Below are 12502 nucleotides of genomic sequence, written 5' to 3' on the forward strand. Positions count from 1 at the left end.
GGGAATGAATCAGCTGCGTGTGCAGGTGTCTTCCCATTGTTTTTGTTTGTTAACCTAATTCTGGCCCAATAGGCCCAATAGCTGTCCAGTAAAGAGTTTTTTTTTTCTTTTCTTAATAAAAATAATAAAATAAATTAAATTTATGTTCGCGAAAAAAAAAAGAAAATAGAAAATAGGGTATTAGGCATCAGGAGGCGGCGGAGAGCAAAACCGGGAAACACTCGATCAACGAGCACAAGCCGCCGCCGTACAGTCTCTGCACATTAGTCTCCAGAGAGACAGAGAAACCCTTAAAAAAACGATGGTGAAGAAGAAGAAGAGTACGAAACATATTACTCTCTGCGAAACCACTGAGGCTTGGGCCACTAAGCTCCTTGAGGAGTTTCGCGCCTCCGGGAACGATTGTGAGTTTTATTACTCCTTTGATAAAGTTTCTTCAGCTATTACTCATATGAACTCCAATACTCTCTACTCGGCTGTGGTGTTTCAGTTATTGTTAGCTTCGGTGATTTCTATTCGGAATGTTCTGTTTTTCTTTTTTTCTTGTTTGATTGAATGCAAGTTTGTTTGGCTTTCTATTGTGTAGCTTACGCCTTTGAGCAGCATCTTACAAATGGCGAACGTGGCATTATCCATCAGATGTGCCGACGGATGGGTCTCCAATCAAAAAGTCACGGGTCAGTCACAGCTTTTTGCAATTTTTGTTTGATGTTTTGGGGATATGCAAGTTTTGGGTATCTGTGCCCTAGTGAGTGCCCTAGTTTCTGACCTTTCGTGGATTTTGTATAGGAGTGGGGAAGAAAGGCGTCTAACTCTTTTCAAAAGTAAAGCTGGGAGTGGAGACGGCATTTCAAAGTCAGAGAGCAAGCATAAGTATGAAACCAGAAATCATGAAGGAAGAGAAGGAGATGGCTTTTCAAATTCATACAGTAAGCATAAGTATGAAACCAGATTTCAGAAAGGAGGCGCTCCAAGAAAGAAGATGATACCCCAAGAGAAGCTCAAATGTGTGTCATTTCCACCTGAGGCAAAAGCTGTTCTCCACGACTTATTTACTCGCTTTCCACCTTGTGATGGCGATACTACTGGGACATTATTGGGCGTATATACTGGAAACGCCCGCAATAATTGGAAAGATGACTTCTTCCTGAAACCTCAGTTGACAAAAAACGATATTAAAAAGAACGCGGCATCTCTGAATTCTAGACTGGAAACAGATAAATGTTTTCGACAGGTTAGCAATTAATGTATTTTCACAAGATTGTATTATTATCAATTCAGGATCCAGTTTCAGAAAGTACAAAGCATGCGCTGTTGAGTAAATGAAATACTCTTGTATTTGTTGATCTTACAGATCTTTGAAGCACGAGCAAAGCTTCCCATCACATCTTTTCGCGACGCCATTATATCTGCAGTGGAATCCAATCAGGTTATATGGGTCTCTAGATATTTAATTTGTTCCACTATATCAGGATTCAGGATGTAAATTTCGTAATTGTGCTTTCAGTGGGGATTTCCACTGATTTTGAAGGAGTCTTTATTCATTCTTATTCGAAATGCAGGTTGTTCTTATTGCTGGTGAAACTGGTTGTGGGAAAACTACTCAGGTACGTGTTTCCTCTTGTTCTTTGTAGTTCACTAGAGACTCTATTTATACTCTAGTCTAGAAAACGCTTTACAGTGGTTTTCCCTGTTGCTATTTATTCTGTTTTGTTTTCTTCTGGTGGGGTCAAGTATTCATCACAGGTTGTGATTTTCTAGGTTCAACTTGTCAGTTTTCATGTCCTAAGCTACATAATATTTATGAATTGTGAAAAAGTTGAGTTTAAGTGTGTGGAATAACGGTTTGTGTTCTTTTACATGGTATTACCATATCACTCAATATCTATAAATCGTATTCTGTTTCAAATAGTAGTAGTTTTTTTTGGTGAGGTTTCTCAGGTGCCTCAGTTGTTGATATTTTTAGGTGCCTCAATATCTTCTAGATCATATGTGGTATAGTAAGCAAGAAGCGTGCAAAATCATTTGCACCCAACCACGTCGTATCTCAGCTATTTCAGGTTAGTAATCTGATTCAACATTTGTGAAGTTTTCAGATTTGTAATTCAAATGCATGCAGTATAAGTGGCTAACTCCTTGCTTATTGCCTTCATTCCTAATTTGAAGTTTCTGATAGAATATCTTGGGAAAGAGGTGAAACTATTGGGAAAACCGTCGGCTACAAGGTAAGGGGTCTTTGTTCGTAGACATACTTATCCATATGATAGACGCACAAGCTCTCAGGGCTAAATGAATGTTTTCTCTCTCGATATATCATTGACTTTATAATACAAATCTAGGTTCGACTGCAAAGTGAAGGTGGAAGAGGGTCATCTGTTGTTTTCTGTACAAATGGCATTCTATTGAGGGTGCTTATAGGCAAAGGCGTGAACAGCTGTGTTCCTGATATAACTCACATTATTGTGGTAAACATTCTTGTTTGATTCATAATATGTTTTTCATGTGTTTATTAAGTATGCGTTTCCATTCATCAAATGTTAACACATTAATGTTTTAACAATCACTTCTTAGTTTAGGTTCTCTTCGTTGTGCTCTTCTGCTCTAAATTGATTTTGTAGTTGTCTTTATTGGTCACTGACCTGTGGGTCACTTTACAGGATGAAATCCATGAAAGGGACTCCTACTCTGATTTCATGTTAATGATTTTAAGGTACATTCTCTAGCCTTCTAAAACACTGAGGTGCTCAGCCTGTCAAAGTGAGCCAAAAAAAGTCAAGTAGATATGACGGAAAACAGCTGATCATATGACTCATTTAATTGCTGTCGAACTATAATTTAGATGCATTGCTATGCACTTGTACCCTTGTATTTGAATTCTTTATTTGAAGCTAAGCGATGGAAACGATAATTACCCGCAGATATATATATTTTTTTATCATTGGGTANCCATATGATAGACGCACAAGCTCTCAGGGCTAAATGAATGTTTTCTCTCGATATATCATTAACTTTATAATACAAATCTAGGTTCGACTGCAAAGTGAAGGTGGAAGAGGGTCATCGGTTGTTTTCTGCACAAATGGCATTCTATTGAGGGTGCTTATAGGCAAAGGCGTGAACAGCTGTGTTCCTGATATAACTCACATTATTGTGGTAAACATTCTTGTTTGATTCATAATATGTTTTTCATGTGTTTATTAAGTATGCTTTTCCATTCATTACATGTTAACACATTAAAGTTTTAACAACCACTTCTTAGTTTAGGTTCTCTTCGTTGTGCTCTTCTGCTCTAAATTGATTTTGTAGTTGTCTTTATTGGTCACTGACCTGTGGGTCACTTTACAGGATGAAATCCATGAAAGGGACTCCTACTCTGATTTCATGTTAATGATTTTAAGGTACATTCTCTAGCCTTCTAAAACACTGAGGTGCTCAGCCTGTCAAAGTGAGCCAAAAAAAGTCAAGTAGATATGACGGAAAACAGCTGATCATATGACTCATTTAATTGCTGTCGAACTATAATTTAGATGCATTGCTATACACTTGTACCCTTGTATTTGAATTCTTTATTTGAAGCTAAGCGATGGAAACGATAATTACCCGCAGATATATATGTTTTTATCATTGGATGAGTGGCAGAACTCAGATCAATTTGTGATGTTTTTTTTTCCGCAGAGACTTGCTTCCATCTAATCCTCATCTCCGACTGGTTAGTTATGTTATGCTCTTCTTCGTTTTCCATTGCGATGATAGATTAAAACATAAGAATGAATATTTTCTGTGGTGACAGATTTTAATGAGTGCTACTCTTGATGCTGAGAGGTTTTCGGAATATTTCGGAGGTTGCCCGGTTGTCCGAGTGCCTGGATTCACTCATCCAGTTAGTTCCTCTCTCTTTGTGTCTCTCTCTATCTATTTCTTTCTAGAATTTGCTACTTAGTCTCATTGTATTGGAAAACAATATTTTTGTGTCCGTATCTACAGGTCCGAACCTTTTTTCTGGAAGATGCACTTTCTGTCCTGATATCAGACAAGAATAATCATCTACTTTCTGCTGACTCGAACTTACCAAGTAACAAGCATGATTTTAAAGATGAAGAAAAAGTTGCTTTAGACGAAGCAATAGACTTGGCATGGACAAATGATGAGTTTGATTGTCTCTTAGATCTAATTTCTTCTGAAGGAAGTCATGAGGTTTACAATTACCAGAATTTAACGACCGGGCTAACACCACTTATGGTCTTTGCTGGAAAGGGCAGGGTTAGCGATGTCTGCAAGCTCCTTTCATTTGGCGCTAACTGTACACTGAAGTCCAAAGAAGGTATAACCGCATTAGAAGTGGCTGAAAAAGAGAATCAAATTGAAACTGCTCAAATAATCAGGGAACATGCAGATAACATCCAGTCCAATTCTCAGCAAGCACAAGACTTACTTGATAAGTATATGGCGACAATGAAACCAGAAGAAGTAGATGTGGGTCTTATAGTGAAGTTAATGAAGAAAATATGCAGCGATTCAAAAGATGGTGCCATTCTTGTTTTTCTACCTGGGTGGGAGGAAATCAGGAAAACAAAAGAGAAATTGCTTGAGAATCCCCATTTTGCAGATAGTGGTAAATTCAGCATTCTATGTCTTCACTCACGGGTTCCGGCTGAGGAACAGAAGAAAGTTTTTGATCGCCCCCGTCGAGGTTGTCGCAAAATTGTGCTTGCGACCAATATTGCTGAATCAGCAGTTACTATCGATGATGTGGTTTATGTGATAGATAGCGGCCGGATGAAGGAAAAGAGTTATGACCCTTTTAATGATGTGTCAACGCTCCAATCTTCTTGGGTATCAAAAGCAAATGCAAAACAGAGGGCTGGTCGAGCAGGCCGTTGTCAACCAGGCGTTTGTTATCATCTATATTCTAAACTCCGGGAAGCGTCTTTGCCCGAATATAGAGTTCCTGAAGTTAAGAGAATGCCAGTGGATGAACTCTGCTTGCAGGTGCTGTTCTTTCTAACGTAGATTTTTTTCTGTGGTGTTTAATGTTGTTCAGGCATGGTAGCATCCTGTTTGAGACTTCTTGCTTACTTGATTTCTTACTGATGTCTCTCAATAATATGTTAGGTTAAGATGCTGGATCCGAATTGCGACGTAAATGATTTCCTTCAGAAATTGATGGACCCGCCTGTTGCTCAAAGTATTGCAAATGCCTTAATCATCCTTAAAGATATTGGAGCGTTGACTCCTCAAGAAGAGCTGACAGAACTTGGACAGAAATTTGGTCAGCTTCCAGTTCATCCTCGGATTAGCAAGATGATTTATTTCGCCATATTAGTGAACTGTTTGGATCCAGCACTTATTCTGGCATGTGCAGCCGACGAGAAGGATCCGTTTATCATGCCCTTGTTGCCAGGTGATAGAAAAAAAGCTAATGCCGCAAAACATGAACTTGCATCACTTTATGGAGACCATAGTGATCATCTTGCAACTGTCGCGGCTTTTCAGTGCTGGAAAAATGCAAAAGAAAGTGGTCGAGCTAACGAGTTTTGTTCGAAGTACTTCATCTCCCAAATTGTCATGAAGAGGCTGGATGATCTGTGTCGCAAGCTTCAGGGAGAACTTAAAAGACATGGGGTCATCCCTAGCAGTTCAAACTGTAGCCTGAATGCTCATGATCCGGGTATTCTCCGTGCTGTTATAGCAGTAGGATTGTACCCTATGTTGGGAAGGATGTGCCCAGTTTGCAAGAACCAGACAAGATCTATAGTAGAGACTATTACTGGAGCCAAAGTTCGTGTGCCCTCGCTATCAAACAATGTCGACATGTCCTCTACCAAGTATGACGAAGCTTTAATTGTTTTTGATGAGATTACTCGAGGAGATTGGGGTGTGCAGATAAGAAGCTGCACTGTTCTTCCCACTTTACCTTTGTTACTTTTTTCAAGAGAGATAGCCGTGTCTCCTACAGAGAGCTATGATGCTGATAAGAGTGACGACGAGGAAGACCACGTAGTAGAAAATGTAGGAGACACGATGGACATAGATAAAGAAGGTGTTAGGGCTGCAGAGAAAGTATTGCTTGCGCCCGAAAATTCAGTAAAGGTAATAGTGGATCGGTGGCTGCCTTTCAAGGTTACAGCTCTTGAAATTGCTCAAATGTACATCTTGAGAGAGAGGCTAATGGCGTCCATATTGTTCAAGGTAGATGAGTTATATGATCACTACGATTTAAGATTTTCATTATTTTATTTTGGCAATGGCGTCTTTCAACTTTTCATTTGCATTTTGTAGGTTAAACATCCAAAGGAAAATATGCCGCCTCATCTCGGTGCTTCTATGTATGCAATAGCTTGTATTCTCTCATATGATAGCCTCGCTCGATCTTCGGTTCAAACTGTAGCTGTGCAACCTATTGCTTCAGTGCCAAATGCAACGAGTCCCAAAGATGACATACCTTCCGCTAACCCCAATGAGCTTCAGGAGCATGACCCGAAAACTACTCCAATGGGGTCAAAGCTAGCCAACAAGTTGGGTTTGGGTAATATGGAAGAGAGCGTGCCTTCAAATCTCGCTGATAGGAATGAGCAACCTGACCCAAACACTGCTCGAGTGGAAGATGTTTCAGCGGCTACACAACAAAAGAAGATACAGTCAGAGTCCAAAAGGTGCAAGTCGCCCAACAATGTGGATTTGGGGAACATTGAAGAGAACTTGGGGAGCATGAAAGTGAACACTCCTTCTGATCTGGCTAATGGGAATGAGCAAAAAGACCCTAAGTCAGTCTGCAAGTTGGATCTGGGTAGGGAGAAAGAGAGCATTCCTTCTAATCTCGCCCATGGAAACGAGCAACGTGACCCAAACACTTCTCAAACGGAAGATGCTTCAGCGGCTAAGCAACCAGAAAAGAAGCGATCAAGGTCCAAAAGACGCAAATCAGGCAACGATATGGATTTGGGGATGATGGAAACTAGCAAGCCTTCCGATCTGGCAAATGGGAATGAGCTAACAGAGCCTAAGTCAGCCAACAACTTGGATTTAGGGAATATGGAAGACAACATACCTTCTGATCTGGCTAAGGATAATGAGCAAACGGAGCTTAATCTACCTAACAAATCTAATTATGGTAACATGGAAGAGAGCTTGCCTTTCAATCTTGCTAATGTGGATGAACAACCTGACCCAAGCATAATGGAAGCTGCTTCATCGGCTAAACAACCAAAAAATAAGCGATCAAGGTCCAAAAAGCACAAATCCGACAACAAGTTGGATTTGGGAAACATTGAAGAGAACACGCCTTCTGATCTGGCTAATGGGAATGAGCGAAAAGAGCCTAAGTCAGTCAGGCGGTTGGATCCGGGCAAAGAGAAAGAGAGCATTCCACTGAATCTTGTCAGTGGTAATGAGGAACCTGACTCAAACACTGCTCCAGCGGCTAAGAAACCAAAAAGGAAAAAACGCAAATTAGCTAACAACTTTGATTCGGGTAACAGTATGGAAGAGAAAGTACCTTCTACTGATGGGCAACAAGAACAATGCGGTGAAAAAACAGAGCGAAAGTCAGGGAACAAGTCAGAAAAAGTGAGCGTACCTTCCAATCCAGTGTGACGCAAACGCTGCACCAACTGAATCTGCACTAAAAGAGAACCATTAGGAAGCGAAACAGAAAGTCAAGCCAAGAAGGTTACTCGCAAGGACAAACAAGAAGAGAAGTAGCATGCCCATTACACTTTGGTGTTTTGATGAGCATTTAGGTGTTTTTTCCATACACCGAAAAATTCAAATGGTACTTACCATAGGTGTAATAGAGACTATGAAAATTCAACGATTTTGTTAGCTTATTACTGTTGTACTAGTAGATGATTTGTAGTTATTCTCACTGAGTGCTGCCATTATACGCATGTATGTAACTGAAAGGAGGAAAGCCATTATTAATCAATCTTTTTCGGGTTTGATCTTGGAATGGTGGCTTTAAGAGTATAATACTAAAATACTATATTATACATGGTTGACCAAGAAAAAAACAAAGAGAAGGAAAAAAAAATGTACATAGATGGAATCGAAACTGGAAAGCTTATGAATCTGACGTGGAACAAGAAGGAAGCGTATCTGCCACGTGGCACATTACAAGACCTCAACAATCTTATCTGGACATCAACACAGAGATCCTCCAATATCCGAAACCAGCCAATCAGCTTCACTCTTCGTTTCACCTCCATACATTAACACACTCCAACAATCCTCAAAAACAGTTTCATAACTTAACCACAGAGAGACCACACCGAGAGAGAAAAAGAGACACAGAGAGAGAATGGCGTACAGCGCGTGTTTCCTACACCAGAGCGCATTGGCTTCCTCAGCCGCACGATCATCATCTTCCTCCTCATCCCAGCGTCACGTGTCACTCTCCAAACCTGTTCAGATCATCTGTAAAGCCCAACAGACTCATGAAGAGGATAACTCCGCCGTCTCTCGCCGTCTTGCTCTCACGCTCCTCGTCGGCGCCGCCGCTGTTGGTTCCAGAGTATCTCCCGCTGATGCCGCCTACGGTGAAGCAGGTGCGAATATAACATATATCAAATAAAAGTCAGATAATCTTGAATCATGTCAGTTTCAGACCAAATAAAGAATCTTGAAAACATATTGTTGGTTTTGTTTTCTCTGTTTTTCTTTTTTTTTTGGTTCGTTGCAGCAAACGTGTTTGGGAAGCCAAAGGCGAACACAGACTTCATGCCATACAATGGAGATGGATTCAAAGTCCAGGTGCCAGCAAAATGGAACCCAAGCAAAGAGATTGAGTATCCAGGACAAGTCCTTAGGTACGAAGACAACTTCGATGCCACTAGCAATCTCAATGTCATGGTCACTCCTACCGACAAGAAGTCCATCACTGACTACGGTTCTCCTGAAGAGTTCCTCTCTCAGGTCTTAGTTTCACTCCGTCATCTACATATAAAGATATTGATGAATCAATAACTCATATGATTTGTGAGACTGAATGGTGATTTGATTTTTGGCTTTGTGCAGGTTAATTATCTCCTAGGGAAACAAGCTTACTTCGGTGAGACTGCCTCTGAGGTAAACTTCCAATTGTCTTTTGTTAATGTAAACTTGAAGCTGATAGGGTAGAATAAGAGAATCAAACACCCACAACGAACACATTTTCTCCCTCGTTGCCAACTGATAATCTCTAGGTTTGGATGAGTCTTATAAGCAAGATTGTATTCTCTTATGCCCAAAAAACTAAGAAAGAGGGAGATATAAACTCTACCTAAATCAACGTATCAACATTGTTACCTTATAATCTTATATGGAGTGAGATTATCAGGTCCTAACTGTGTGTGCGAATCTGATGTTTCTTGCAGGGAGGCTTTGACAACAATGCAGTGGCAACAGCAAACATTCTGGACTCATCATCTCAGGACGTTGGTGGAAAACCGTACTATTACTTGTCAGTGTTGACAAGAACGGCTGATGGAGATGAAGGTGGAAAGCATCAGCTGATCACAGCCACTGTGAACGGAGGGAAGCTTTACATCTGCAAAGCACAAGCTGGAGACAAGAGGTGGTTCAAGGGAGCCAGGAAATTTGTTGAGAACGCAGCCACTTCTTTCAGTGTTGCTTAAGTGAAAGCAACACAACATAACTGTGTTCTGCTTGCCTTCTTTATTTGTCTATTGTAAAAAAAGGATTATGGAACTGAGCTTTTGAGACATATCAAGATGATGTCACCTTTGCGGCTTCACTTGTGTACCTGTGATAACAGACTCTTTTCAAGTTTTCTAAAACAGAAACTATTTTCAGTAGATTATTTCTCAAAGTAAAGACGCTGACACAGGAAGAAGTTATAGACGAAATCTAAATCCTTAAAAACCCTAAAGACCATGAAGAAAGCTCTCGTGAAGCTGATTTGACAAGAACGAATGAAATGGGTCTCCTAGTTCAACAGTGAGATCAAAATGCAGACGAATTGAGACGTGTGAGTTGTGACTAGATCTCTTAAATCAAGTGTAAAAGGCCTTCTATTTTTCCAATCATTTGTTTGGCTATTGTAAAATTCTTGAAGAGGCAAAGAGATTTTATTTGCATATGTATTTTAATACTTTACCATCATCTATATGCTACTTTTCATTCATATTGTAACCTTTGAGCTTTACAAGTGCTACAACAGAGTTTTTATGAGTTTAGAGATACTCAACAGGGAAACCAATGACGGGTTTTATCTCAGAGGCTAGGGACCGTAGCTCACTCACTTCATTGTCTGTCAGACTCCAACCTATCGCTCCCGCAAACTCTTTGGCTTGTTCTGCGTTCTTGGCTCCTGGGATGGGTATCACGTTGCCTTGTGCCACCAACCAGTTCAATGCTACCTGCACAGAACAACACAACAAAACAAGAAGGACGTATGATTTGATGCAAATCAAGAACTCCATCCTCTTAGGTTTACTGAACTTCTAACAAAGCCTTGTTCCGCGATATAAGCAAAAGAAGTAAATATACAAACTAATATGACATATACGTGTGTCTGCGTCTATTCACATTATAATGACTGCAAGTACCTAGAGTAGGATGAACATGCAGTGATGCAGAGGATTTTTCTTTACTTTTTTGGACATCAACTTTGGGCAGGGAAAACGGAAAATAGAGCGGATAAGCAGAAGAGAACAAACCTGTGTAGGTGTTTTGCTGTAGTTTTCACCAATTTGTTTGATTCTGTTCAACAGAGGTTGGAGCTGTAACGTCACAAGTCATAGTTAGTGAAGAAATTTGGCAAGATTATGCTACACATTGATAACTTATGTACATTTATTTGTGTATAGAAGTGTGTGCATTTCTCAAAACAGAACCGTTTCCTAGAAGATGCGAGAGTATTTTAAATGTAACTACAGTTTGGCAGACGCCTGTGTTAAATAACATAGATCTATGCAGTCAAAGCTATTACCTTTGTTAAGAACTCACGCGTATAAATGCGACCCCGAGGACCTGAGGGTGGGTTCTCTGGGGTGTATTTACCAGTTAGAGCACCTGGAAATACAGAAGAAGAAAATAACGGAAAGTGTAAATGTTCATTGGCCAGGTTGTTTTTCTATCAATAATATCAGAGACTTATGCAGAGAACGATAGACATGATGACCACAAAGCAAAAGAGATAAAAGGCAAATCACCTTGAGCGATAGGGGAATATGCAATTAAAGTAACTCCAAGTTCATCACAAGCATCTTTTACACCAGTCTGTTCTGGAGCTCTGTATATCAGACTGTAGTTGACTTGATTTGAGGCCAGAGGAATGCCTCTCTTTTTGAGTCTCTCATAAGCATCACGTAGCCTCTTCTCTGAAAAAGCGTCACCCACAACAGAGAGAGTATGATAACTTTGAGAGCTCAATAAAGTAACATATGATGTGCATTACCGAACCCATAATTCTTTCTACTTTCTATATTTCTTTTAAAATGGAGAAGATGTATCTTAGCATTAACAAGGAAAAGTTTCACATCATGATATAAGTGTTGTTTTCTTTCAAGTCCTCATCATCTGCGGGAAAGAAAGAAAAATAAAAACAGATTGAAATGATACCGCTGTAGTTAGAAACACCAACAGCCTTCACAAGTCCTTGTTCAACAGCATCCCCAAGACCATCGAGATATCCTATAATATAATTTTCGGTGTCATCAGAATCAATACGATTTACCAAAAGCGACAAGTCTCTTGTTCAAAGTAGGTTCAGTGCAGGTCTTAAGAAAAAACCTTCATTTCCCCATAGTCCAGGCCTGAAATATAAACAAGCAAAAAATGAGATAGTTCCCTTGGCCTTACAGTGTTTTAACTCCAACATGAATGAGGGAGGGGTACATTACCAATGGAGTTGATAGAGATCCACAGATGAAAGCTCAAGGCGGGAAAGGGAATCTTTAAGGGTGGAGATAACACTTTCACGACCCAAACGCCATGGCAAAGCAGCAAACTTTGTTGCAACTGAAATCTCAGCTCCGGGATATCTCTTTTTTCTCTCACGGATGAATCTGTTGAAAAATATCACCAATGACAGTCAAAGAAGAATTATGTATGAGGATAGTGACACACTGTTACATGGATCCAAAATACAGTTTTTTTAATAATAATAATAATATACCTTCCTAAAAGAGTTTCAGAGCTTATAGCACCCAGGGAAAACTATAAAAGATGGAGACAAGAATGTGAGAATTCCCACCCAATACTGTCTGAACAACAAGAACCACTTTAGGAAGAGTAAGGAGCATTTGAATTCTTACCTTGGAACCATAAACTTCTGCGGTATCGAAAAAATCTATACCGTTATCAAGACTGATATCGAAAGCACCTTTAGCAGCTTTCAGTTTCCCGTCTACCATTCACATATAGGAAGCAAAAAAAAAAAAAATCAAAACTTTCTTCATAGAAAATACTTAATGAGAAAACCTCACTAAAAATTATGCATAGTCTCAACAACTAGCATAATCGATTTTTAAAACAAAGTGTCAATCGAAATTAAGTGAAATTG

General features: G+C 39.8%; 3 protein-coding genes across 5 annotated transcripts in view; 2 read left to right on the plus strand and 1 right to left on the minus strand.

The window, feature by feature from the left end:
* Positions 162 to 7937, plus strand: LOC104764575 (DExH-box ATP-dependent RNA helicase DExH2-like). Of its 2 annotated transcripts, none has more exons than XM_010488140.2 (14): positions 162 to 404; positions 587 to 677; positions 790 to 1234; positions 1355 to 1429; positions 1563 to 1607; positions 1967 to 2060; positions 2167 to 2225; positions 2340 to 2465; positions 2658 to 2710; positions 3676 to 3709; positions 3791 to 3880; positions 3985 to 4989; positions 5113 to 6189; positions 6280 to 7937. In XM_010488140.2, the coding sequence occupies exons 1-14, from the start codon at positions 302 to 304 to the stop codon at positions 7591 to 7593; spliced, it is 4611 nt and encodes a 1536-aa protein (XP_010486442.1). In that variant the 5' UTR covers positions 162 to 301; the 3' UTR covers positions 7594 to 7937. The 2 variants fall into 2 exon arrangements, with proteins under 2 accessions (XP_010486442.1, XP_010486434.1); XM_010488132.2 differs by lacking the exons at positions 2340 to 2465; positions 2658 to 2710 and adding exons at positions 3028 to 3153; positions 3346 to 3398.
* Positions 8216 to 9791, plus strand: LOC104764592 (oxygen-evolving enhancer protein 2-1, chloroplastic). Of its 2 annotated transcripts, none has more exons than XM_010488152.1 (4): positions 8216 to 8543; positions 8678 to 8910; positions 9013 to 9063; positions 9351 to 9791. In XM_010488152.1, the coding sequence occupies exons 1-4, from the start codon at positions 8297 to 8299 to the stop codon at positions 9609 to 9611; spliced, it is 792 nt and encodes a 263-aa protein (XP_010486454.1). In that variant the 5' UTR covers positions 8216 to 8296; the 3' UTR covers positions 9612 to 9791. The 2 variants fall into 2 exon arrangements, with proteins under 2 accessions (XP_010486454.1, XP_010486460.1); XM_010488158.1 differs by having other exon boundaries at positions 8433 to 8547.
* The window catches only part of LOC104764605 (uncharacterized oxidoreductase At1g06690, chloroplastic), a 2853-nt gene continuing 401 nt past the window's right edge, over positions 10051 to 12502 (minus strand). The window contains exons 2-10 of the mRNA XM_010488171.1: positions 12255 to 12346; positions 12116 to 12156; positions 11841 to 12005; positions 11731 to 11753; positions 11560 to 11631; positions 11151 to 11318; positions 10928 to 11010; positions 10656 to 10718; positions 10051 to 10355 (exon numbers count right to left, since the gene is read on the minus strand). Coding sequence (XP_010486473.1) covers positions 10170 to 10355; positions 10656 to 10718; positions 10928 to 11010; positions 11151 to 11318; positions 11560 to 11631; positions 11731 to 11753; positions 11841 to 12005; positions 12116 to 12156; positions 12255 to 12346 — 893 coding nt within the window. The 3' untranslated portion in view covers positions 10051 to 10169. The remainder of the gene's footprint in view (positions 10356 to 10655; positions 10719 to 10927; positions 11011 to 11150; positions 11319 to 11559; positions 11632 to 11730; positions 11754 to 11840; positions 12006 to 12115; positions 12157 to 12254; positions 12347 to 12502) is intronic.

Source organism: Camelina sativa, chromosome 3, assembly GCF_000633955.1.
Source record: "Camelina sativa cultivar DH55 chromosome 3, Cs, whole genome shotgun sequence".
NCBI classification, from domain to species: domain Eukaryota; kingdom Viridiplantae; phylum Streptophyta; class Magnoliopsida; order Brassicales; family Brassicaceae; genus Camelina; species Camelina sativa.

Bases quoted from the DNA above. Each gene is read 5' to 3' on its own strand.
- LOC104764575 (XM_010488140.2), top strand. From the start codon at position 302: ATGGTGAAGAAGAAGAAGAGTACGAAACATATTACTCTCTGCGAAACC. The intron at 2,061-2,166 runs GTTAGTAATCTG...CCTAATTTGAAG, and splicing joins TCGTATCTCAGCTATTTCAG to TTTCTGATAGAATATCTTGG. The intron at 6,190-6,279 runs GTAGATGAGTTA...TGCATTTTGTAG, and splicing joins TGGCGTCCATATTGTTCAAG to GTTAAACATCCAAAGGAAAA.
- LOC104764592 (XM_010488152.1), top strand. From the start codon at position 8,297: ATGGCGTACAGCGCGTGTTTCCTACACCAGAGCGCATTGGCTTCCTCA. The intron at 8,544-8,677 runs GTGCGAATATAA...GGTTCGTTGCAG, and splicing joins TGCCGCCTACGGTGAAGCAG to CAAACGTGTTTGGGAAGCCA. The intron at 9,064-9,350 runs GTAAACTTCCAA...TGTTTCTTGCAG, and splicing joins TCGGTGAGACTGCCTCTGAG to GGAGGCTTTGACAACAATGC.